The sequence below is a fragment of the Solea solea genome, chromosome 3, assembly GCF_958295425.1.
Source record: "Solea solea chromosome 3, fSolSol10.1, whole genome shotgun sequence".
NCBI lineage: Eukaryota > Metazoa > Chordata > Actinopteri > Pleuronectiformes > Soleidae > Solea > Solea solea.
Window position 1 is genome coordinate 33,097,235 of NC_081136.1, and position 25,665 is coordinate 33,122,899.

Genomic DNA, 25,665 nt, shown 5'->3' on the forward strand with positions numbered 1-25,665 from the left:
TCTGAATTTTTCCGTTGGCAAAACCGCCGCGTAATTACGGTATTGCAAAGTGTGCTTGCCCAAATGCGGCGATACGCTGTGTGTTTAACGGTTAATTGGTCCATACAATGTGAGAAAATGTGGATTAATGTTTCCTCAAAACTCAAAATGATGATGTTCTGACAGGCCTTGTTTCGTCCACAAACCAAAAATGAAATGAAAACAATACATAAAATCCAGGTTGATAAGTTTGTTGTGCTGCATTGTGCAGCATGGTGAGCAGGGTCGTCTTGACTTGTGCTGTGGAGATCCATCCATAGCAGTGCACTATGAATAACTTTAATAGTGCAGACTCAGTGCAAATGTGTAGGAGAGACACACAGAGAGAGAGAGTGTCAATGTGTGGGTTGTTGCTTCAGTGGCAGAAATAGAAAAGGCTGAGGCTGCGAGGCTGACACATTAAAAATAATGAGTCGCTCTATAAATGTAGAAGAGAAACGGATATTTGAGGAACTAAACATAATAAGTAAATAACCTACGGGTCACTACGGGTTTATTTTAACTCAGAAATGTGAAGTTTGTTGTTTTGTCTGAGATTTATCCTGCGATATAATGCTTCAAACACACACACGGAAAAGAGTTCAAAGGAGGAGCTTCATTATGGAGAACCTGAATAAATAACTGAGCTAATCTCTCCGTACAGTAACCACAACGTCAAACTAATCCTGGATTAGCCTGCTCTGTTTTCACACCTCCACTTTTTAATCCAGTTAAATTTCTGGATTGGTATCGAGCTTTGTATCCGTTACGTTGGGATGTCCGACATGTCAGAGCAGCTCAGTAAATCGTAGAATAATATTTACTGTATCTGTGAAGAGAGTGACGTTGTCATGCACTTTACATTCAGCATGAATTTGTCTGTTTTTCTCGCTGTTGTCTTCTTCTCTGAATCTGAATCTAAATCTAATGTCATGTATCCACAGGGCCACGTTATGGTGATTTTCCACGATACAGTTCTGGCACGACTCGGCTCGACTTCTACTCGTTTTCCATTAGTGACGGTACCCGGTACCTGGGGGGGAGCGGGAGCCGCAGAGACGGCTAAGCAGCATTTACTGACATGTTTTTAAAAATCCATGTGGGCATGACATGGGCTGAGGCGAGCAGGGGCTTTTCACTGAAGGCCAGAAACATTCACCACCACCACTAAACAAACTGCACGGGCAGTCGAATTCTTTTACACCCACACGGACATGGAGAGCACAGAAGTGCAGGGAGGCAGAGCTTGTACACATATACATTGGAATTTCCAGCATTTAAAAAAAAACAGATCTTACATTTCTAGTGTACGTTTCTCTTTTCAGTTTGGTTCTGTGCTGCTGTGAAGCATAAAATAAGAGAAGCGAGCACCTGAGAGCCACTCCCACCACACCACTGCACCAAAACAGTGTTTAAGAAGAGCACACAGCCGCAAGCACTGATTAAAAATGTTGCTTCTTTTATGTTATGTTATTACAGGAGAGTATTAGGGCCACATGTGAAAGAAACATTTTGAAAGAAAGAAAAGAGTTCTGAGAAAAAAGTCGAATTCTGAGATTAAAGAAAAAGTCAGAATTCTGAGATTAAAGTCAATATTTATTTTTTTTTTACATGTAGCCCTAATACTCTTCCATATATTAAGGTATTTTGTTGTTTTAATCTGCATCAACCTTCACAGATTAATCCACGTCGGTTTAGATCATGCTCAGACAGACTCGGGATGATTTGACGGTGAAGTGTCACGTTTTCACTTCTTCACAAATGACCATCAAAGCAAATTTAAACAGAGTTGAGGTTTAATCATCTGTCTTTACATGAAACATGAAACTTATGTAAAATACTAAAACAAAAATTCCGTCAGAAAGAGGCTTTAAAGTTCCAGTGTATGACTTTTTTAAACTGAACAAAGTACCCACAAATACATTTGTATACCTGCGTAACTGCTTTACATGATACTTTGTTTGTTTTTTTGTAGCCTTAGACAAGGGCCTTGCTTTGTGTGTGTGTGTGTGTGTGTTTTTTTTTACAGCAGTCTGAACAGATAAAACAGCCAGTGCATGCATTTCACATTTTGAAGCAGAAGCTTATAAAACAAAAATATCCATTGTGGTTTACTAAGGCCACCGTAGTTCCATAAAACTTCTATTGCAATCTGCAGTCTGACCACGAACATGTTTATTCTCATTCATTTTTTGAGATTACTACATCATTTTCATGTCCTGTCTCTGTGTTGGGAGAGAGACAGAATTCATGTCTGAATACATGTGAGACTCATGCATGCGATATAAAGGATTTTTTTTGGATTGTATTGGATTTTACATTTTTTATCCGTCCCATACCCGATCCAGTGATTTTAACCAGTATCGGAGCAATACCGATACCAATACTGACCAATATTGATTCCCATCCCTGGTTTGGTATCAGGTGCTGTTTGTTAACTGACTCAAGGTGAAAATAACAGCATGTTTTAAAAAGGTTTAAAAAGATTTTTTTTTTTAACGTAACCTTTTGCTACAGTGCAAATTAATTAGTAATATCTAAATATTAAATGTTAAATCTAAATACTATAGTGCAATGTTAATATTTAGACTATTTAGTTTTAACATTCAGACTTAATATTTAGATTTAATATTTAGTCTTAACATTTAGATTTAATATTTAGTCTTAACATTTAGTTTTAATATTTAGTCTTAACATTCAGTTTTAATATTTAGTCTTAACATTTAGTTTTAACAATTAGACTTAATATTTAGATTTAATATTTAGTCTTAACATTTAGATTTAATATTTAGACTTAACATTTAGTCTTAACATTTAGATTTAATATTTAGACTTAACATTTAGTTTTAACATTTAGACTTAATATTTACATTTAATATTTAGACTTAACATTTAGATTTAATATTTAGTCTTAACATTTAGATTTAATAATTAGACTTAATATTTAGATTTAATAATTAGACTTAACATTTAGATTTATTATTTAGACTTAACATTTAGATTTAATATTTAGACTTAACATTTAGATTTAGATTTAATATTTAGACTTAACATTTAGATTGAATATTTTAGACTCTACATTGAAGCTAAACGTGGCAAAATGTCGATGCTATTTTCAGCCTGAGCCACTTTACAAACAGCAAAGCGATGAGCAAACCTCATAGTTGTGGACAAAGTGCACACACGGCTCTGCACAGCTCTGTTAACCTCTGACAGCCACCAAACATCACACTCACTGTCAACTGCCAGCGTGACGCGCACATGTGAGTGCAGCGTGTGCGACAACGCTCGACTTAAAAACCTGTGACTGGAAGCAAAAACACCGACACTATCGCTGCTGCTGCTGTTTTCACTATCCTACCTTGTCCCAAACGGGATGAGAAACTGTTTCAAAAATGTAAATGGGTGTTGCACAGTGGGAAAAACCTTGGATGTTTGTGTTTCTTTGTGACAATCAAATACAGTTTATTTAGACTCTTTACGGTTCATGATGCTAAAGTCTGCGCCACAGGTTCACCTTTGCGTTCCAGCCAGACTAATAATCATAATGAAAATAGATACAAATCTGTGTACCAAAAGTACATACACGCTTTTTAAAAACCATCATGCCTACTTAGAATTTCACACTCACTCATTCACAATACTGGGCAGGAGAAAAGAGAAAGGAGCCACGTGTGCATTTCGACAGGTAAATGATTAGACGTTCATGTTTACGTTGCTCACTACAAGCAGATGCAACACTGAGGCTGTAACGAACGCCGCTTATCGTCTTTTGACGGATGCACACTGCAAAGTACAGCAAGGGAAATGAAGTACAACATTTAAAAGCATCATCATCAACGTTGACATGGTTTTTTTTTGCCGTAACGCATCTCAAAAGACTACGTTCTTGCACCTCGAGTCCCAGAACCATCGTCGGTTCGCTTGCTCCATGCACTTTCTATGCAGCAGCATCCTTTGCAGACGTAAGGAGGGTATGGCACGGTCACGTTAATCACTTTATCGTAACAGTTCTAAGAAAAGAAGCGTCAAAAAGGTTATGTACATTTGCCGTATTCAAGGGCTGCAAGTATGTAAAAGAAAAAAAAACGGAAACATTTGTCACGCCGTGTCATTTTGTATCCAAAAATGACTGCCGTTTGAAATATAAAGCCTAGACGAGCATCAGAACATCTGATGTAATTACCAAGTGGTCCAGCAGAGGGGGAAACAAGCTAGGTGTGTGTGTGTGTGTGGAGGTATTTCAGCCACAGACAACGGCAAAATAACAAATAAATCTACAGACAGAACTGAATTGAGCGAGGCAGCGGAGGCGTGAGCGACACGACCGCATGTGACGTATCGTAAATAACGTCATGACGCGGAATTGACGTGTGTGTGTGTGAGTTCTTGTTTGGCCCAAACAATAAAAGTCAACAACAACAAAAAGAGTGCAAATAAACTTAAATGTTCCCCCCCCCACACGTCCCTGCTTCTCTCTTTATAACAGCGTCGTGCCGTTGGAGAGCACAAGGACGCGGTGAGAACATGAATCAAAGAGACCACTGTTCCTGTTCCTGTTCCTCGGACTTGGCACTTGGAAAGTATCGTACAGTTACAGAGAGGTGACTCGGAGCTGCAACCTCAGGACAAAAAAAACACAAAATACCCCAGGATAATCTACAGGAGCTGTACCAGTTAGATTAGAGGTAAAGTGTGTGTGTGTGTGTGTGTGTGTGTTACCTCCTTTCTCGCCGTGACCTCTAGATAAAGTAATTCACATTAATCTCACATTAAAGAAACAACACATTTGGCAAAGAAAATCATTCTGACTATCGATTGTAAGACTCCTTTTTTCTTTTTGTCTCCTGCTTTGAACTATGTGGCACCAGAGAGAATGAGAATGCCAATCAAGCGCTCGGTTGTAGAAAAGCAGAGGAAAAAATCCTTTTCAAACCCCCAACCACCCCACTAGTGCCCCCCCCCCACCCCCACCCCCGCCACTCCATTATCTCTCCAAGTCTTTTTTGATTATTATTCCCCCTGGTCCTCCGCTCCTTCTGGCTCTGTTTAACAAAGACCCAGAGAGTGGAGTGGGGGTGGGTGTTGCTGCCCCCATATGGCAGTCACATACAGTGGTCAGCACTCCCCCCCTCAAACCCGACCCAGCTCCAGCTGAGTCTCTCCATTTATAAAACATGCACACACACACACACACACACACACACACACATACATACGCACGTTATATTTGGAAAGAATGGCAAGTTTTGGGGAATGTGTGATCATTTCGTGTGCGTGGACACTCGGGGATTAGCTCGGGGACACGGCCTACTATTTATTTCGGTAGTTCCTGCCAATCCACAGGCCCCAAAAAACAGTCCTGTAATCCCTCCCCCACACTTTCACCGACCACTCTATCGTTAATCACGACTCCTCCCTCGGTTGGTTTTCCTACGGGGGGCACTGTCCCACCCTCATGCGCAGCGTGCCGCTCTTGTGCAGCTGCCACAGCTGCACAAACTCCTCGGGCATGGCGTGGAACCACTTGTAGGGCAGGATGTTGTCGTAGTAGTGGTGGCTGACCGGCTGCTCGTCCAGGCCCACGGAGAACGGCCAGAAGCCGTAGGCCGTGACTTCCTCGCACAGGCCCAGCGCCAGGCTGATCAGGTAGAGGCCCGTGGAGAGGCGGCGGGCGTGCACGTTGCGCGCCTTCCAGAACTTGCTCACCGAGCTCAGGAACTCGGGGTTGGCGAAGAGCATGGTGAGGTTGGAGGCGGAGTCCCCCAGGGCGTAGTGCGCCCGCAGCGACAGGTCGGTGCACGGCTTCATGGAGAACGCCGGCATGTAGATGTAGCTCGGGCCGTAGACCTTCATGCTGTCCACAAAGGCTTTTCTGGACCACAGAAGGTTCTGGAATCTAAAGGAACGGAGAGTGAGAGAGAGAGAGAGAGAGTTGGCGGCTGTGGTTCCTGCTCCTATATCTGTCGTCTTCTTCTTCCTCTTCTGTCTGTCTACAAAGGAAGTGACTTTACAGTGTAGTCACATGCGATGCCGCAGGAATGAAGGGTTTCAGGGTAAATGTCGGAAAAAACTTGCATCCAGTCAGATGATTTTTTTGTTCTACTCATTCATTTTCAGTGATTTTCCACAATCTTGCTACTTCTCAAGTGTCATCTTCACTTGTATAAACACCTGGAGCGGCCTTGTTGTTGAATTTTTACCTCGTTAGGGCCCGAGCGCGAATGCTAGGCAACAAATTTGTACGAGGAACCTTTAGTTAGATCATTAATATTCCGCGTTATTGCGATAATTTTTGAGGGTTGTTAACGTGCATAAAAAGTCTTGAAACTCTGCACGGAGGTCAGCTCTGGCCAAAATGCGATATTGGGCATAGTGTCCAGACCCGTGCTTTGCACCTGGGCTCTGTGGCGCCCCCCTTAGGCGGAACGTGGATGGAGCAAGCCACGATTAGTTGCGTCGAATTTCACGAAACTTGGTGGGAACCTGTAACGTTCCAAGACGAACAAAAAAGTAAATCGGGACCAAGGCCTCAACTCAACAGGACGTCGGCCATTTTGAATTTTGGCGTCCATCTTGGCGATAGAAATGAACAAACACGTCTGAGCGCATTTGTCGTACAGACGTAAAAGACACATGAAAGGCAAAACGCTATCAAAAGATTTTTGAGGATTCAAAAGGGCGTGGCCATGGCAAATTTTTACCATTCGCCACGTAACAGGAAGTGCCCCTATAACTGCGCCATACGTTTGACCGATAGGCTCGTAAAGGTGGGGACGCTTAATGACAAAGCTGCAATCCATGAGATTTTTTTATTTTACCTTTTCTCTATAATACTGGGGTTGGCCGTAACCAGATGTGTCTTGTTTCCCACATCCTCCACGTAATCCTTGGACAGCGGCGGAAGGTTACATCTGAAAGAAACAAAACATCAAGACATCATTGTTTTATTTCCGTCAGACTTTTTGAGCACACGGTGAAAAGAATCGATGACTGGACGAGGGGACAGTTAAATAACAGCCATAATTTTCAGTTTGATATCTATTCATTCCATCCACCCATCTCATCTTCTATCCTCCGCATGAGGGTGCACCCTTGGTATATTACAGTGGGAATAACACAACTCCTTATATGGACGTCCTGGTGGTGTGTGTTAATACAGTCGGCCACATCTTCAGGTGTTGTTGAGTCAACGCCACACGTGGCCCCACAACTGGTGAGAAATAACAAATAAGAAACAGTTTCCACTGTCCCTCAAAGATCCCTACAGTCGTCTGGCAGGTTTGACAGGAGCGCTAGCTCTTTGTTCTTTTGTATTCTTTCAAAAACACTGTACAGGGTTCATCAAACTGTGTGTTTATTCTTATTCTTATTAAAGACAAAGAAATGCTTAGAATTGGGCACCTGTTTGATTCCAGGCACGTGAGATGACAAACGCGTTTATTTGTTTTATTTAAAATACTTTTTTTTACGTATGTGCAAAGGTACGACGCAGTATTAGGGCCACTTTGAGATGGTTTTTTTTTTCACAGACTTCGAGAATAAAGTCTTAATTTATGAGAATAATTGCTCCACGGCCCTCATTTTAACAACTCTCTTTTTCTAAAACAGGTTAGAATATTACGACTTTAATCTCGTAAATTTACGCGATTAAAGTCGTAAATTTACGAGATTAAAGTCCCGTATATTTATGACTTTATTCTTGTAAATTTACAACTTTAATCTTGTAAATTTATGACTTTAATCTTGTAAATTTACGACTTTAATCTTTTAAATTTACAACTTTAATCTCGTAAATTTACGAGAAAAAAAGTCACGTAAATGTACGACTTTATTCTTGTAAAATTATGATTTTAATCTTGTAAATTTTACAACTTTAACCTCATACATTTTTTTGTAAATTTACGTGATTAAAGTTGTAAATTTACGGAAAAAGAGTCATAATTTTACGAGAAAAAATTAGTAAATTTAAGTGACTTTTTTCTCATAAATCCATGACTTTATTCTTGTAAATTAAGACTTCATTCTCAAAGTCTGTGAATTTTTGATGTTTTTTAACGCACTGTTTGATGGACTTTTTTTTTATTTGTCGTCACCTGCTGCTTACTGACCGCAGATGTTTTAACATAGTAGTGGGAGCAAAGGGTTTAAATCTCAGGTATACTTCTTATATACTTCTTCATTGATTCTCTTAACCTTTTCATATTGAACATTTGCTGTCAACCCATGACCTTGTTTCATTGAGCTCCCTCCAGCTTCAGCACCTTCCGCTCTGTTCTGATTCTTTGCTTTCCTCACACCTCTTTATTTCCCTCTCCTGTCCTGTCCTGTCCTCGCCGTGGCCCCACTTCTCCGTCCCTTTTCCCCTGAGCTGCAGTTGAACATCAGTGACGGTGCTTGGCTGCTCTCTCAGGGTGGGAAACAGCTGATTCATGTTTGGAGCAGCAGTGACGCGGTCGCACTCATGCGCACACACTCACAGACTGCAGTCCTTTATTCTCTCACCTCATAATGAAGTCGGCCTGGTCGATGTGGCGACCGCACTTGCTGCGTCGCAGGATGCCACTGTTGCCCACCACCGCACACTTCTTCAGAGGGAACTGCAGAGGGTTGCCCTGAGGAGGAGGAGGAGGAGGAGGAGGAGAGGACACGGTACGGGGGTTTGTTAACCTGTGGCACAATATTTGTACAAAGTTTTCTCTGAGGCAGACGCGCGGGTCAATGTGTGCTCGGCAAAAACTTGGCTCCCGCTGAACGTGGATATGAAGGGAGGAGGTGGAAAACAAGTCAAGGTCAAACCAACCCATCCTTAGAAGCAGATTGTGCTTCCTGGAACACAGTCTGCATTATACTGAGCAGTTAATTGGTCTTTTTTTCTTTCTTTTTTTTTAAAATGGGAAATACCAGTCAAACAAGCAGTGGTTACATCAGAAACTAAACAGAAATAAAATCAATCGCAACTTTGAGCCACATTTACCCACTTTACAAATGACATAAACGTGGAAATATTGTCACAGTAGAGATTTCATTTCTTACAGTAAGTGGAAAACTTCAATAAATTGTTATATGATGGCAGAAAATATTGTAATTGTAACATTTCTGACTGGTATTGCAATGTTTTGAGCCTACAGGTTTACGTAGATTAATTATTCAAAAATTAAACAAAATAGGAGATAAGAAGCTTCCTTACTGATATGAAAGGGAGCAGATAAGCAGTTGTCCCATTTAACTTGCATGGTCTGTTGGGCATACCAATAGGACAGGATTCTGACTATATACTTAGGGACACCTACTGCACCCAATGTTTTAAATAATTTCTCATGATTCACCCTATCAAATGCCTTTGAGGCGTCTAAGAAACAAATAAAAACAGATGAGTTTTTTCTCTTATGGGTGCTCAGCAGTTCCTTTAGCACATATACACACATATCTGTACCGTACGTAGTGTAACACATTTTAAAAGTCATGTACATCACCATCCAAACTGTAACTGTAAAGAAAACTAGCTGTTTTCACCATGTTTAGGTGCATTTTTTTGTTAAATTTTCGCACAGAAAATAAAACAGTAAAGGGTTTATCCATTATTTTTTTATCTTATTTCAACCCTTTCTTTCTTTCTTTTAGCAAACTACTCAAATGTACATAAATCACATTTCTTTATTGCAATAAAATGTCAGATAGTTTAAGATGAAATTGCAATTGCAATATTTGCAGTTATCGAGTTATTGGTCATCAACCGTCGATGAGTCAGTTTGAAGCTTTTTTTCATGATTAAAACAACACTTTCTGATTGTTTCAGCTTCTTAAATGTGAATATTTTCTACTTTCTGTGATTTTTCAGCTTCTTGAATGTGAATATTTTCTAGTTCCTGTGATTTTTCAGCTTCTTGAATGTGAATATTTTCTAGTTCCTGTGATTTTTCAGCTTCTTGAATGTGAATATTTTCTAGTTCCTGTGATTTTTCAGCTTCTTGAATGTGAATATTTTCTACTTTCTGTGATTTTTCAGCTTCTTGAATGTGAATATTTTCTAGTTTCTGTGATTTTTCAGCTTCTTGAATGTGAATATTTTCTAGTTCCTGTGATTTTTCAGCTTCTTGAATGTGAATATTTTCTACTTTCTGTGATTTTTCAGCTTCTTGAATCTGAATATTTTCTAGTTTCTGTGATTTTTCAGCTTCTTGAATGTGAATAATTTCTAGTTCCTGTGATTTTTCAGCTTCTTAAATGTGAATATTTCTACTTTCTGTGATTTTTCAGCTTCTTGAATGTGAATATTTTCTAGTTCCTGTGATTTTTCAGCTTCTTGAATGTGAATATTTTCTGGTTTCTGTGATTTTTCAGCTTCTTGAATGTGAATATTTTCTGGTTTCTCTGATTTTCAGCTTCTTGAATGTGAATATTTTCTGGTTTCTTTGTTCCATAAAACAAAGAAATCATTTTGGTTTGTGGACAGACACAAAGACATTTACAGCCGTCTGTTATTTCACTGAACGCTTAGATCCCTCTCTTCTCGCGCGCTTACGTAACTTAGATCTTTCACAATGCTCATGATCTGTTTCACAGCCTCTCCACATTCCATTTGCAGCTGGAAAATCAGCTTCCTGGCTGTGAGTCGCAGCCCCTATCATCATCTAAATTAAAGCCTTGTATAAAGACTGTATTATGTAGTGTTTTTTTTTTATTCTTTTATACAGAGGACACAGAAAAATACATGCTTCATGAATAAGGGCCACAAATATCCTCTCTCTCTCTGCGTCCCTGCACTCGAGTCATAGGCTTGGATTAGTAAGACAGCGGAAACAATTGTGCTCATTATTCCCCCCTCGGCGTGCACTCACTTGAGAACGCACGCACACACACATGCACGCACATTTCTCTTTGCCCCAGGGTCTCTATTGGACCATGACAGGGGGTTAATGTAGAGAACAATACCTGCGAACAGGGTGGAAAACAGGGGGTGGCAAACCGACACACTGGCCTGAGACTTTCATCCGTACGTTTAAAGACTGTGAGACGTTGCTTCTTATCATGATTCGTTGATTTGCTGCTCATGTTTTCATCAGTATTAAACCACAAATCTCAATTCCACTTTGGGGTGTTTGTGCAACGTGTCACACAAACGTGGGCAGATGTTTATTTTTTGTCTTTTAAAAAAATATTTAATCCCTTTTTTCCAATAATTCTGACTGACATCAGTATTTACGTCGAGTATCACGATAACAAAATACATATATCATTATTCTTCAATATCAGTATAAGTGTGCAATGTTTCGCCCTAAGAAGTGTGAAAACTCGTTTAACGGGTTTGTTCAACTGTCACTCACTCTTACAAACTCAATCTTGAGGACTACAGAACTACAGCATAACCTTTAAGTGACTCCGTTACGGGGTGCACGCATAGAGATGAGGATTACGGAGCTCTGACAAAAGCCCTCATCGTATTTACCGCATTATTTCCCTGGCAGAGGCCCGGATACAGTAGCCGTTCAGCTGCTCTGACTTAGTAATCACAGCACTGGCCGTTGAGAAGACTATAAGAATATTTTGGAGCGTCCGTCCCACTTAAATACCCGCCACGTCTCACAAAAACACAACAACAAGCCAGGACACTGGCTATTATGAAACTGTTAGATAGAGAGACGCACAATTAGGGAAAGAAGCAGCATTAACCTGTGACACCGTGCGACACAGTGTGACTTCTTTAAAGGATAAGCTGTAGATAACTTTATATACACAGTATGTACCATGAAATGGAATAACAATTACAATCAAACTAATAATAATAATAATCAATTCCTGTGTTTTCATTCACTTTATCATTTCACAGAATTTGTCTTTTCTCTGTGAAAACAAACGTACGAATGACCGCTCGCTCCGATATCGCGAATCATATCGCAATTACGTATTTATTCAAAATCATTCAACCCTACTATCAAAGTATCTGCTGGTGAAGTTGGTTTTCTATCAATTTTGTGGATTAAATGGTAAATAATGAGTCCAAATAGCCAAACAGGGCGTCTTGAAATTGCTCCAAATGGTTCAAAATAATCGTATTTACTCGGCATTTCTGCAAGAAAGGCAGGAAAAGTCACCACAATTTACAAAACAAATTTTTTAAATGACTAACTGAGTGAATGAACTGCATTTGCAGTTCCTTTTTGCATCTCTCCCCCGCTCATCATGAACAAACATGCAAAGCCTGTGCTCGCAAATTAGGGTCAGATATTCATCGCTCGCCTTCTACTGCTGTTATTCTGCAGGTCTGCTGCATCGCTAATGTGGGGGGAATTCGGCCCTGTAATTGTGAGCCGAGACAGCGATGTGTCGCTGACCCTGGAAACCACGGCAACGGCACTTTTGGCACATTTTGGCCAGTTTCCTCTCGCACACATTCAATCCATAAGACGCAGATACTCGCACACACGCGAGAGGAACCGTGTATAATATACATAGCTCAGCAGCTCTTATCTGGGTGCAGATACACACACACACATTCATAAGTGCATAAACAAACACTGTGGGATTATTCCTGTGCTAAGTGTAAGTGGCCTGTTTTACATTAAAGGGTAATAAACACTCTCATGTCCACGACAGAGATTGCACAACCCGTCTCAAAATGGAAAACCACGTTGTTTTGATTCTTCAGAAGTGAAAAAAAAGGAGAATCTGCGAATCAGGGCGAGTAAAAGTATTTAAGATCTTTTAAGACTGTTGAAATGCCACTTGGAGTGACATTTAAGACCGATTTTACATTAAGGAAAAACAACAAAGCTGCCCAAAACACATTAGTTAACACAATTATTTTGAAAGCCTACTTCCTTAACATTTTCAAGACTTAAAAAAAAAAAGGATTTAAGACATTTTAATACGAATTAAGGCCTTGTTTTAAGATTTATGAATTCAATGCCTTTTAAGACTCTTTAAGGATCCGCGGGAAACCCTGGTTTCCCCACTTTGAAGCATAAGTGACGGATAGAATGGCGACGAATAACTGAAATTATCTTCAGTAAAGTTTGAGCGTAGTTACCAAGTAACACACACACACACGGCAGAAAAACACATGACTGTTTGCAGGAAGCTTCCACTTCCTAGTAACTGTCACAGGGTCCCACTTCCTATTGTCAGCATAGTTTTATTTGAGTTAGTGAGTGAAAAGGGTTAAAGTTTAAAAAAATTCATATCAAGCTGAGGACATTTTACACACGTCAGATGATGTGGGAATGGTTTGGATATCGCAAGGAGCCGATTTGAAAAAAGGAGTCGGTGGTCGGTCAAACCTTTGACTCGCGAGCTGTGGATCAGTTAAAACGACTTGACGTGCGATAATCTCCAACATTTAGCAATTAAATCCGTTAAAATCTCAACATTTAACGGAGGAGTCTGGTGTTTTAAGCGAAATCACGACCCATTCGAGTACTTAATGAATCTTTTTTTAATTCACCGATTCTAATGATTCAGTTACACCGATAACAACTGCTTTTACTAGGCACTGGTCACTCGTTTGCGTGTGTCGCGGCAGTTCCATGCAGCCGTGCAGCGGTGACTCCGCCCACGTTGAGGAGGTACTATATGTTGTAATGGAAAACCAACCAAACCGTGCCGTGCCGAGGCGAGGCGAGGCGAGGCGAGGCGGTACCATGTTGTGGAAAAGCGGCATCTCTGAGTGAAAAGTAAAGTAAAGTTTAAAGAAAACTGGGGGGATAGACAGTGAATTTCATTAATCCAACGTCAAATTATATATTCATTTTTGACTTTACTGATAAATAAAACAATCTTTCACACACACACACTATAATTGCCTCCACTGCCCCTTCCCTGCCTCCATTATGGACCCGAGTGAGAATCCACAGTCAACACACCAGTGTTGTATTACGCTGAGCGAGCGAAATACATCTCTTGCTTTTCAAGAGCACAGCTGTCCCCCACACCCACACGGTGAGTTAAATCTGCGGCTCCTACCACGAGGAAGGGGGGGGGGGGGAAACTAAAGCGATGATGATTCAGCCTCGTCATGCCTCGGCTTCCTCTGTCACACGAGCCGGGGGGGAGGGAGGGGGGAGGGAGGTATCACACTCTGTCCTACCTGCACGAAGAGCGGGTACGTCTCGTTGTTGACGGTGTGCGAGTAGTAGAACTCGCCGTCGTACCACAGGACTTTGCCGAGCGGCGAGTTCTCCTTGGTGACGGCGAACATCCTGCGCGGATTGCAGCAGTCGCTCAGCAGCTTCCTGTGCAGAGAGGACGCAGATCACTTAATTAGATAATTAAGCACTTGTTATGTGACAGCGGGGAGTCTGGTCAGACACAGGATAATGGACGTGCCTCTGGGGACAAGATGTGTATGTGTGTGTGTGTGTGTGTGTGAGAGCATGCACAGAGAACCACAGTGTAAATCATGCAATGCACATTCTCTGCTGCAGTATTTGGAGTCTGAAAAGCTGTGATTAAATGAAAAATACATTACATTATATTTAAAAAAGCCCCGCCCCCTGCTCTGAAAGTATGGTCTTCTCAGAATTCTTTTAACTGACACTGAAAAAGGACTTAACTGATGTTATTTTCAATCAAGATCAGAGATGTGGGTCAAAACCTTTTTGCAATACGTCAGCATTTGTGCACAAAGCAGATGGAGTAATGTTACAACATTACCCAACTGAAACAATTACTCGATTCATTTATGGCTTGAGGCTTTTTTCCATGATTAAAACCAGATTTCTGATTTTTGAGTTTCAGCTTCTCAAATGTGAATATTCCCTGGTTTGTCTTTGCTCCACATCACAAAGAAAATCATTCAAACTGAATCATTTTAGTTTGTGGACAAAACCATTTCATCATTTCCAGTCTTTTTCCATGATTTTTTCAATACTTTCTGCCATTTTACGGATTAAACTCGATTCATCGAGGAAAACGCTCGACAGATTCATCGATGACGGAAAACGTATGTTACCAAAAATGCTGTCATGACACAAAAAAAAATGACACGGTTGTCCTTGTTCCCAGAATCCCAAATAATGCCGCTTTTCCCCGACAGGGTCCTGCCGCGCCTCGGCATGGCTCTACACAGTTTGGTCGGTTTTCCATTACAATATAGCACCTCCTTGATGTGGGCGGGGTCATCACAGCACGGCTGCGTGAAAGTGACTTTGTTTTATACGTGAAACGCGCAAACTAGTGACTTGTTGTTTTTCGGTGCAACTGAATCATCAGTTGATTGAAAAGATTTGTTCACAGAATCGTTCCGTACGTCCTGCATGACCTAAATACAACAGATTTTACACATTTCCTTTGCTAAATTAACGCACGTTTTTAGGATTTTTTAAGTCTTTTTTAAAAAAAATTTTAAAAAAAGCACCGGGTGCTACCGCTAAAGGGGGAAAGCAGTAAAATAACGTGCTGTGCGAGTTGCGCTGAGACCATGTCGTGGAAAAGCGTCATAAGACCTTTTTTGGTCAAAAGGTCCAGTGTGTAAGAATTAGTGACATGTAGTGGAGAGACGGAAAAACACACAAAGGACGTTCTCATTCATTTGTAAAGTCAACTCCCACTTGAAACCTCAGTGAAGAGAAACCCTTATTTTTTAAAGCAAGTATACACTTATACACACACACATACTGATGGGCTGTACATGTAATGTGTCACACACAGGACCTTTAAATGTCACAGAAAGGGGGACTATCGGTTCCCCTTTCTTGCTTATTGACTATGGTGCCTGTTCAGCCATGTTTCCATGGACACCCAGCTTCACAGCACACGAGACACACACACAGACACACACACACACACACACACACACACACAAAGAGTCCTGAGTCGAACCTGTACAGATCGATGCCAGTCTGGTTCTTGTGCCACACTCCTCGCTGCCTCAGCACCTCCTCCACGATCTCTTTGTCGCTCGGGAGTCTGTAGACGGGGAAAATGTAGAACCAGCAGAGCACCAGCACGCACAGGCCGGCCCACACGGACAGTTTGCTCCGGTAGCATCGCCCCAGCATCTTCTTCTGTGTGTGTGTGTGTGTGTGTGTGGGTGTGGGGGTGCGCAGTTAAAGAAGACAGCGGTGTCTCATTCTGCGGACAGGACCGGAGGAGGAGTGGATGGGGCCGCGGCGGCGGGGTGGTTAGTTACCCGAGCACCGAGTTGGAAATCCGGGTTCCGTTCGAATCAGAGATGCGTGTTTGTCCGCAGCGTTTGTTTGTCACTCGTGGGTGCGGGTTTGAAATGCGGTTGGTCTGGTAGCGCGAGATTCCGCCACTCTGCTCTCCACCTTTCATCACCATCACCATCATCACCAAAACCACCACCACAGCCCGTGGCGCGAACCCGAGAGGAGCCTCTTCTTCTCCTCCCCACGCGGTGTCCCACAGCATCCCAGCACGGACAGCAGCGTCGTCCTCCGCGTGGCCCCCCGACCCGGTCCCCTCTCTGACCCGCTTTCTCCTCCTCCGCGGTGATGGGCTCCCTCCCTCCCTCCCTCCTTCCTTCCTTCCTTCCTTCCCTCCCCCTCTACCACTTTCTCCTCCTGTCAACACCCTCCTCCCCTCCGGCGAGACAACGCGTCCCTCGTGCTGTGAGAGGCGAGACTACTTACAGAGCCGGATGAGCATCCAGCAGCCCTCTGCGAAACCGCAGCACGTGCAGACACGCCCACTTCAGCATACGCCATCTTCTGTGTGTGTGTGTGTGTGTGAGTGTGTGTGTGGGGGGAAGCTGTACCGCCTTCTAGGGGGCGGGCTGGTCTACGTACACGCCCACTGCAGCGATACGTCAACGTCGCCGCCATCATTGTCCGGGCAAAATCAGAGCGGTATCAAATAGAAGAAGTAAAATGAACGACCTGAGGTTTTGCTAAAATAAAAACCACAGTGACTCTGACATGGTGTGTTTTTTTCTGTACGTGGAGTCCATGTGCCATAATGCCTCGAGTTATTTATCATTTTGATAGACAGGAAGTTAAGGGAAACTTAACATTTAGTTCACCTCTCAGTGCTTTGACCGTGTATTTTAAGCATTTGAAATACACTTCAACGTTGTCTGAACCCCTACCACTTTTTATTTTATTTATGATAGTGGAAAGAAATCCAGAAAATGGGACATTTCACTGCTTTGTCTGCCTTTAGACCACATTAGACCAGGTCCAGATACAAAACCTCTATACTTAGACTTGTCAAATTTGGACTGGATTGTCCTAATGAGGTTGTGGATTTGTTATTTTATAGCGGCGTAATGCTACCACAGTAGTATAACATATTTACATGGTAAAATACAGTACGTAACAGTAAAAACACAATGAAATATACCAGTAGTGATATCAAAATAACAATATTTATGATGATATTTCACATAATTTCAAAATAAAAGTGTTTGCTTCGATACGGAGCGATAAATAGTTCACAATATAAATGGATTTATGATGCAAAATGAATCTTTTAATAAAAAACCATATATACCAATATAACTGGCGAGTTTGTGACCTCTGATGCATCTCCATCTAGATCACAAACATGAATACGTGAAGAAATCATTAAAATAGTTTGAGAAATGGAAACATTGGTATGATTTTGACGCTGAGAGCGATTATATGATATTTTTACCATGAATTAAATGTACGCTCTTATTGCCAGTTATGATTTGAAAGATATTTGTTCCACAGCAAAAAGCAATCTTTCATCCGTCAATATCTCATTTCAAAGCAGTCTTTGTTAATGAATGACATCATCATAAGAAATCCATTGACGTTAGACGTGCAGGACGTCGTCATGTGTCTCCACAGAGAGACACTTGAGAGAGAGAGAGAGACAGTTCATTTCAAAACAACCTCAAGACATTAAAGTGGAACATGTTGGATACATACAGTATATCTGTAGGTACAGTGTCCTCCTATAGTATTGGAACAGTGAGGCCAATTCCTTTGTTATTGATTTTGTTTGAACCCACGCATTTTTCACATGAGCAAACGTATTGGAACAGACAGATTAAAGTGAATAAGACTTAATATTTAGTTACAAATCCTTTGATTTCTTCTGCTGTGATGCTCTTCCAGGCCTTCACCGCAGCCTCTTTCAGGTGTTGTTTGTTTTGGGGGTTTACTTTACCTTCAGTCTCCTCTTTAGCAGGTAAAAATGCATGCTCTATAGGTTTTTTTTCTTTTGTCTCATATTGATATTTTGATGTCAAACCCAAATTTTTTCTAAATGTCTATGCCAAAAAAAAAAAGGAATGGGCCTCACTGCTCCAATACTATAGGAGGGCACTGTTTATCTCATCTGAGAAACAGCCGATCACAACATGTGTATTTACCTGCTATTTTCTATAGTGAGGAACATGGATTCCTCCTACTGGGTAGGTATTTGTAAACCATCGTTCCTACTCATTTAAAGAGTACTCATTGTGTGCAGAAATATCTACGATTTATAGTCAGAGGGCTCTGTTTCTCTGTCTAATAAATCAAAGGAAATTTGAGTTGGAGGAACATTTTTGCTCATCACCTCCACCTATGAGGTCATTTTCGCCTGCGCTTGATAAACTAAACCAATTTATACCAAAACTCAGTTGATGAATGATGCATTCAAGCGCATAGAAGTGTTTTGGGGGGAAAAAGGTGCTGCATTTCCACATCATTTAAAGGCTAAGAAAATCGACCAGCTCACTCAGCTCTGGCAGGTAGGTTGTCGAAGTAGAAAGTTCTGCATCCATAAGCACTGTGGGGAGCTGCTGCCCCCTGCTGGAGAACGTCTGCTGTGACAGAAAAAAAAAGATAAAATGACAAGTGAATGTCCAGCAGTTGTTTTTACTAGAAATTAAAGCAGCACATCACATTATGAAATTAAACTCTGTCAGGCCTAAAAAGTCAGACTTTACCGTCGCTGATTTGTTTCTCATAGAAATGTGTGAGGGGCTTTTTCAATGACTTGACCTTTGGAATGTTCTCCTTAGTGTGTGTGTCAGTTTTTTCTGGGCCTAATGAGGGCTGCAGGATAAAAACACAATGAACAAATAGGTTTGTGTAAAATGAGAATACAAGATATATATATATATACATATATATATATATATCTACACATGTATACATCAAGGAAATAATTAAAGCTATTTTAAGATTCAAGGGTTAACAGGTTGGAGACAAAATTAGGCTTGAATGTGTGTCCTTTGTGTAAAGACAAGACACACACGCGCGCACACACACACACACAAATAAATATAAATATGATGCCCCTTGTCCTTTAGACTGGAAACACAGCTGAGAAATGTGGGCCACTCTGGGCATCCACTGCTCCCAATTGGGAATCTTAAGGGCAGCATCAAGGTGAGAGCAGCGGGCAGAGGGATGCCAGGGCGGGCCAGTTGGCTGAAGTCATGCGTCAGCTGCTTTCTGTGTGTCCAACGTCCAAACATCCGTGCCACTCGGGACGCCGTCGTGTGCTAAGATCCGTGTGTGGGGAGAGGAAAGAAGCGGGCAGCGAGTGAGGGGAGGAGGGAGGGCTGCAGATAAAAAGAGATGGACGGATTCAAATGTCAGTTGTTGTTTTTTTGTTGAAACCATTGTCAAATGAATTCAGACCATGATGATTTTAGAGCTGCAACTAACGATGATTTTCATCATCGATTATAATTTGTCAATTATTTTCTCGATGAATCGAGTAATCGTTAAAAAATGTTGATCAGAGTTTGTCAAACCTGGAAATAACGAGGTTCTCAAATGTGATGTTTTTGTCTTCGTTTCTTTGTAACATCGGGAAAAGAAACGTTCACATTTAAGAAGCTGAAACAATCAGAAATCTTGATTTAATCATGAAAAAAAGCTTCAAACCGATTCATCAAAATAGTGGACGATCTATCTATCTATCTATCTATCTATCTATCTATCTATCCATCTATCCATCTATCTATCCATCGTCGGTCCAAACTCTCCATTTGTTGTACAGCTACAGTGACATTAAAGTGTTTTGTCTTATCCTTTAATACATCGTTTTAATTAATAACAGTGACGAACAGAGAAACCATGTAATCACCACGTGTTTGAGCTTGTCGGGTCACGACCGCGGGTCCAGATGAATAATACAGTCACTACGGACAAAACAAATAACACTTTGAATATGAGCAGGTGAGGACAGATTAAAACCCTGGAAAGATCAGCGTGTCTTACTGGATCCTGCAGCTGCACTCGTGTCCTTGATCCCTTCCACTTTAAACGCTTTCAGAATGAGTTCAGCTGTTATTATTTAGGGAGAACTGTGGATTACTAAACTGTGAAGGAAAAAAGAAAAAAGGTGCATTGCAAGATTGTTTTTTTTTTCTCCCTGATTTAAAAGCCCTCATGATTTTGTTTTTCCCTTGCACTCTGTGTGTCTGTGTGGAGACAGACGGGAGTTGGGTTGCATCGGAAATAGCACTCCCACCTGCTGAGGATCACTGACGAAAAAAAAGAAAAGAAAAAAGATGACAGAACATTTGTTGTCCCCCGTGTCTTCCACCTTTTTTATTGCCGACTGTGGCTTCGCCCCCCTTTCAGCTACTGTTCTCTTCTGTTCCTGGTAGAAGAAGTCAACGCCGTGTGCACACGGCGCCCTCAGTGGAAACTGCAGGGAATTATTTGAAGGCGCATAAATAAGGCGTAAAGTGGGAGCGTGGCACTGAAAGATGGCGACCTCTGTAATGCAAGGCCCTTGACTAAAGTACACATAAAGGAAAACCTTTAAATCCATCTAACCACTCATCCTCCACAATGTGAGAGAATATTCGAGTCAAAAAACATGTAAATTATGAATTTATGTGCAGAAATCTAACGTGTAATCACAGGTGAACTAAGTCCTTGCCCTGTTTACCAAGAAAAACATCTCAACACTTATTGCATCAGCTTCATTCCATTGTGAGCCATGTGGGCACAAGAAGAAGAACAAGTAACTTGATGCAGCGTCGGGGTTTAAGGTGATTTGCCAGAAGTGCCAGAGCTCAGGCTGAGATTAGCGCCGAGGAACTGTTGACCGCGGAGGCAAAACACAAGAAAACACGCACGTCGATGTCACAGGATAGAGGTGTCATTCATTTGACGTACAGCCTTCTCCAGAGTGAAAGTGAATCAGCTGGCTTTTTAACTCCTGACACCGAGATGTACTGTTTTTTTTTCTCAATTAAATGAAATGAAATTATTATAAATGATTCCTGCTCCTCCTCCTTCTGGAATGACCTCTTACTAGTCTGAGCCAGTGCGTAATCAAGTAAAAGTAGTTATTTTATCATAAGAACTGGTTATATGTCAAATGTCATGGAAGAAAATCACTGTTATTAAACCACAAACACTCTTTCCCTACAGTATATGATCATTACTAACGGTCACTGCATGTTGTGTATCATTAACCTCTGTTCTTGTTGGAGCTCATTACACAGAATCGTGTGCATTGACACAAATATATATATATATATACACACGTTGGTGACTTTTTCTTTCTTTTCTGACCTTTCTACAAACCATGATAAAGAAATACTCTGGTGTTTTATCAACGATAACGATACATTTTTTACTGTCAAGGACCAAATCCACTATGGAATAGAGTCAAATTGAACTTTCTTAGCATTAAAGTATCACTAAAAAGAGTTAAATACACTCTGAAATAGTTTTAAAATGAACACTTTTACTGTTAAATGAACATGCCAAGAGCTAATGCTAACTCTAATCCAGAATTAACTTTGATCCAAATCTGAATTAGTGTTAAATTGACTATTTCAGTGTTACTAAATTGTGCTCATCAGCCTTGGACGCCATACATATAGTCACATACGTGTAGTACTCCAGTTGTTAAAGGAATACTCCAGAAATATAAGGACGGGACCTCATTCCCAGAATGTAAACAGTGTCCGCCATCTTTGCTAACAGTGACGCTAACAGGACCAAGTGTCACTGGTGGGCACGTAGCAAAGAAAAAAAACACTTTTTTCAAAAATACTACCCCTATTCTAGTAATACAAAGCTAAATGCAAAATGGTGAAGTATTCCTTTTAGCAAAGTTGCTTTTTTTTTCTGTCTCCTTTTTCTGTTGTTGCTACTTGTGCTAAGCTAAGCAGTAACGAGGAAGCAAACAAGGCCCCGGTCAGGATTTCAGACTTCAATGAATCCAAGGGTCAACAACAACTAAATTTAAATTATTTCACCCACCCGAGGGGAGTCCATACCATCATGTTAATGCTCATTGACTCTCTCCCTCTCCCCCTGGTGTTGTCACAGTACAGTACAGGGCTGGAGGAGGAGGAGGAGGAGGAGGAGGTGATATTTCATGCTTGGGCTGGTGCCAGCACATTCTTTGGAGCAGACACTTTATCTGCGGCCCCACATGTCACACACGGCTCACATAAAAAGCTGCTCATTGTCTGCGGCAGTCGCTGTTTGACTCCAGACACCTCATCCACCCGACACAGGTAACTGTCTCTTCTTAATTCACAATTATTTCTGTATTTCACTGTATTTTTCATGGTCTGCGTCGTGTGTTACAGTAGATGGATGTGAAGGAGTGTTATTATGTGTTATTATAGACATTAAGGCAAAGTTTTATATATAATAAAACATAATATGATATAATATAATATAACATTATATAATATAATATATTACTATATAATATAATATGATATAATATAATATAATATAATATAATATAATATGATATAATGTAATAATCTGCCACAATAATCTGCCATAATCTGTCCAGATCTTGTCATGGCTTTTAGAAAAGCAGTTGAGCGCCTTCATTAGTCCCACTGCTAAACAGTGAGATGATGCTGAATATAGCGGAGGACATTATCCTCGTCGTATATTTTGCTTTAATCCTCTTGTCAGAAGGATGCTGTGCAGCTATGAGGGGCCTTCATGGCTCAGATTACACTGTCGTTCTCTGCCGTGACTCATTATCCCCGAAACGGCACTAACACCAACCACTGTTTCTCTCCCTGTTGATTGTTTTTTTTGGAAAAGAAGTCACGCAGAGGGGGTAAGTCGACTCCCGCTATCTTTAAATGTCACTGTCGTAGAACACAACCTCCTTTATTCTGCGTCACCAGCCTCATTTCTCCCCACTCTCTGCTCTTTCAGGAGCCCGACACACGTTTGCAGCCATGAATCCCAGAGGGGAAAAGGTGAGCCAGTTATATACTCCACTGTGTTAATGCTCTGTGCATGGACAGGGGGACACTTTTGTCCAACCACACACACACATACACACATGGCAAATACATGGCAGCGGTTATCTTTTCCAGAACTGTTATCAGCCTCCCCCCTGAGAGCTTTCCCCTTGACTTCATCCTAATAATAACATATTATCTTCTCACATGGGGCTGCGGGACAAGTGGTGTCGAGTTTGACGCACACACACACACACACATTTATTACTCTATATGTACCGAACATGATGTGGACAGCTGGCAGAGGCCTGGATTCATGGCATAACTTTACAATGTTCAGTGTTCTAGTTTATGATATTACAGACAAAGCATCAATGACATAAACACTGTGTTCTGCAATCTTATTCCACCATAATCTCCTTTTTTTTCGCCCCCCCAACAGCCAAAGTCGAAGATCTCGGCTTCTCGCAAGCTCTCGCTCAAGGTGAGAGGCGACGTCATGCTTTCCACTTGTGTGTGAAACACTAAGAATGATATAAAAGTGAAGTTTTTAAAATCACTATTAGCAATAACCTCATGTTATTGTTTGAGCTTATTGACACTTTACACTTAGACCTCGTCTTCCAGTTTCTCCCTGAAACCAACCAGGAAACAATGTTGTATTAAATAGCCACCAGGGGGCAACTCCATGATCTGATCTCCATGGGAACTAACTCAATGGGAGAATGAATCCACTTTCCACTCGATTCTTGAATCACGGAAAAGTTAACGCACTTCGCAAATCCCAACAGTTTCCGAAAGATGAGAAGTTGCACGTCAAAAGCCAACGTGTGGTTATTACGGTAATTTCACTTGGAGAGTTGGAAAAACGTCTGGACACAAAATCTGGTGTTCGTCTACAACTACGGCGTTATTTCTTCATTCAAAATTGTTATTACGCTATTTTAATGTGCAGTAAATTGTAAATAACTGCCAGATATTGAGAGTTATTCTGGGAAAAATGGGCAAAAGACGGACCCTTTAACATGTTAAAGGGTTAAAGAGTGTGAGTGGACGCACAGCGTGATTGACAGCTGGTGGCACACAACAGGCACAGTTCTAATGTTCCTTTAACACGGTCAAATTGCAAGATTCCTGTGGGCGACGCCGCTTTCTAAACATCTTTTTTACCACATAATGGCATAGCATCAAGCTGGAGCTGAGTGGTTCTGCTAACACTCGTTTTGGTCCAATCAGATGCTTCTCCTGATGCGAGCCTGTGAGGATCTGGAGCGAGAGACGCAGGAGAGGGAGGAGGAGAAAGTGCGCTACCTGGAGGAGAAGCTGCCTCCGTTGCAGCTGTCTGGTTTGGCACTGGGCGATCTCCAGGTGGCTCATGCACGTGCACCACTCATCATTTCACACTGGGCATTATCACTCATACTCATATTTGTTGTGTGTTCTGTTCTGAAATCTGTCAGAATCTGTGCAAGCAGCTTCATGCAAAGATTGACGTGGTGGACGAGGAGCGATACGACTGTGAATCCAAAGTGGGCAAGCACAACAAAGATGTGGGTTCAGCTCGTGTCCTCAAAACGTTTTCCTGTTCGGCTGAGAATGAAAACGGAGAGAACAAACGTCTAACGTATCTAATCTATTTTTAGATCCACGAGCTGAAGCTGAAGGTACAGGACCTTGGCGGGAAGTTCAAAAAGCCCGCCCTGAGGAAGGTGAGGGTGTCCGCTGATGAGATGATGAGAGCTCTCCTGGGCTCTAAACACAAGGGCTCCATGGACCTGAGAGCTAACCTCAAGTCTGTGAAGAAGGAGGACGTCAAACAGGACAAGGTATCGCAAAAAGAACCGCCAAACCTGCGGCTGTTTCTTCTTACTGCATACACATGTTTTATCTTATGATATCGGTCAATTTTAGAGTGTCCAATTCGCCCTAAAATCCCCAAAAGAAACCAGAGATGTTGTCTACGCACATCTGTGACTAACTCATGGGAACGTCTCTTCCCTTCAACTCCAGGTGCTCACGAGCGAGGTGGGCGACTGGCGTAAGAACGTGGAGGCCATGTCTGGCATGGAGGGCCGCAAGAAGATGTTCGACACGGGCGGCGCCGCACAGTGAGACAACGGACGCCAACGCTGATCAATTAAAAGCCGGAAAAGGAAGAAGTCTAGTCACACGTATGAAACGGATCATTAACACGGTGGTTCAAAAAGCATGGCATCCCTCCCCTTCTTCATCAGCTGTGCCTCCATTTGCCTGGTTAGCGACTCAAAGCACTTAACGCGTATGATGACGGTGATTCACTTTCTTTTTTTCCTTTTTTTGCTACCAAAGAGTATTTTCTTTGTTTTGCTATGACACCTGTTAAAAGTGTAAATGAATAAACATGTTTGTTGCATATCCGCACGATACTTTACTGTGTTTCATTCAGTTTTTTTTTGGCGTCAAAAAAAAAGGAAGATAAAGAGTCATGGCAACAGCTGCAATCCACATAAATGAATCGAGCTTCTAGGAGAGTGAAATAATAGATTTATGGTGAC

General features: G+C 41.5%; 2 protein-coding genes across 3 annotated transcripts; one reads left to right on the forward strand and one right to left on the reverse strand.

Moving 5' to 3' along the window:
* Window positions 1–5,322: 5,322 nt before the first annotated feature.
* On the reverse strand, window positions 5,323–16,799 carry st8sia1 (ST8 alpha-N-acetyl-neuraminide alpha-2,8-sialyltransferase 1). Its single transcript, XM_058625945.1, has 5 exons — window positions 15,838–16,799; window positions 14,105–14,249; window positions 8,524–8,633; window positions 6,840–6,932; window positions 5,323–5,917 (listed from the first exon to the last, which is right to left on the reverse strand). The coding sequence occupies exons 1-5, from the start codon at window positions 16,014–16,016 to the stop codon at window positions 5,452–5,454; spliced, it is 993 nt and encodes a 330-aa protein (XP_058481928.1). The 5' UTR covers window positions 16,017–16,799; the 3' UTR covers window positions 5,323–5,451.
* Window positions 16,800–22,363: 5,564 nt separating this feature from the next.
* LOC131456655 (troponin I, slow skeletal muscle-like) lies at window positions 22,364–25,541 on the forward strand. Of its 2 annotated transcripts, none has more exons than XM_058625161.1 (8): window positions 22,364–22,432; window positions 22,989–23,001; window positions 23,103–23,146; window positions 23,574–23,615; window positions 24,368–24,499; window positions 24,592–24,681; window positions 24,775–24,957; window positions 25,142–25,541. In XM_058625161.1, the coding sequence occupies exons 3-8, from the start codon at window positions 23,126–23,128 to the stop codon at window positions 25,241–25,243; spliced, it is 570 nt and encodes a 189-aa protein (XP_058481144.1). In that variant the 5' UTR covers window positions 22,364–22,432; window positions 22,989–23,001; window positions 23,103–23,125; the 3' UTR covers window positions 25,244–25,541. The 2 variants fall into 2 exon arrangements, with proteins under 2 accessions (XP_058481144.1, XP_058481143.1); XM_058625160.1 differs by having other exon boundaries at window positions 22,377–22,432; window positions 22,986–23,001.
* Window positions 25,542–25,665: the final 124 nt, after the last annotated feature.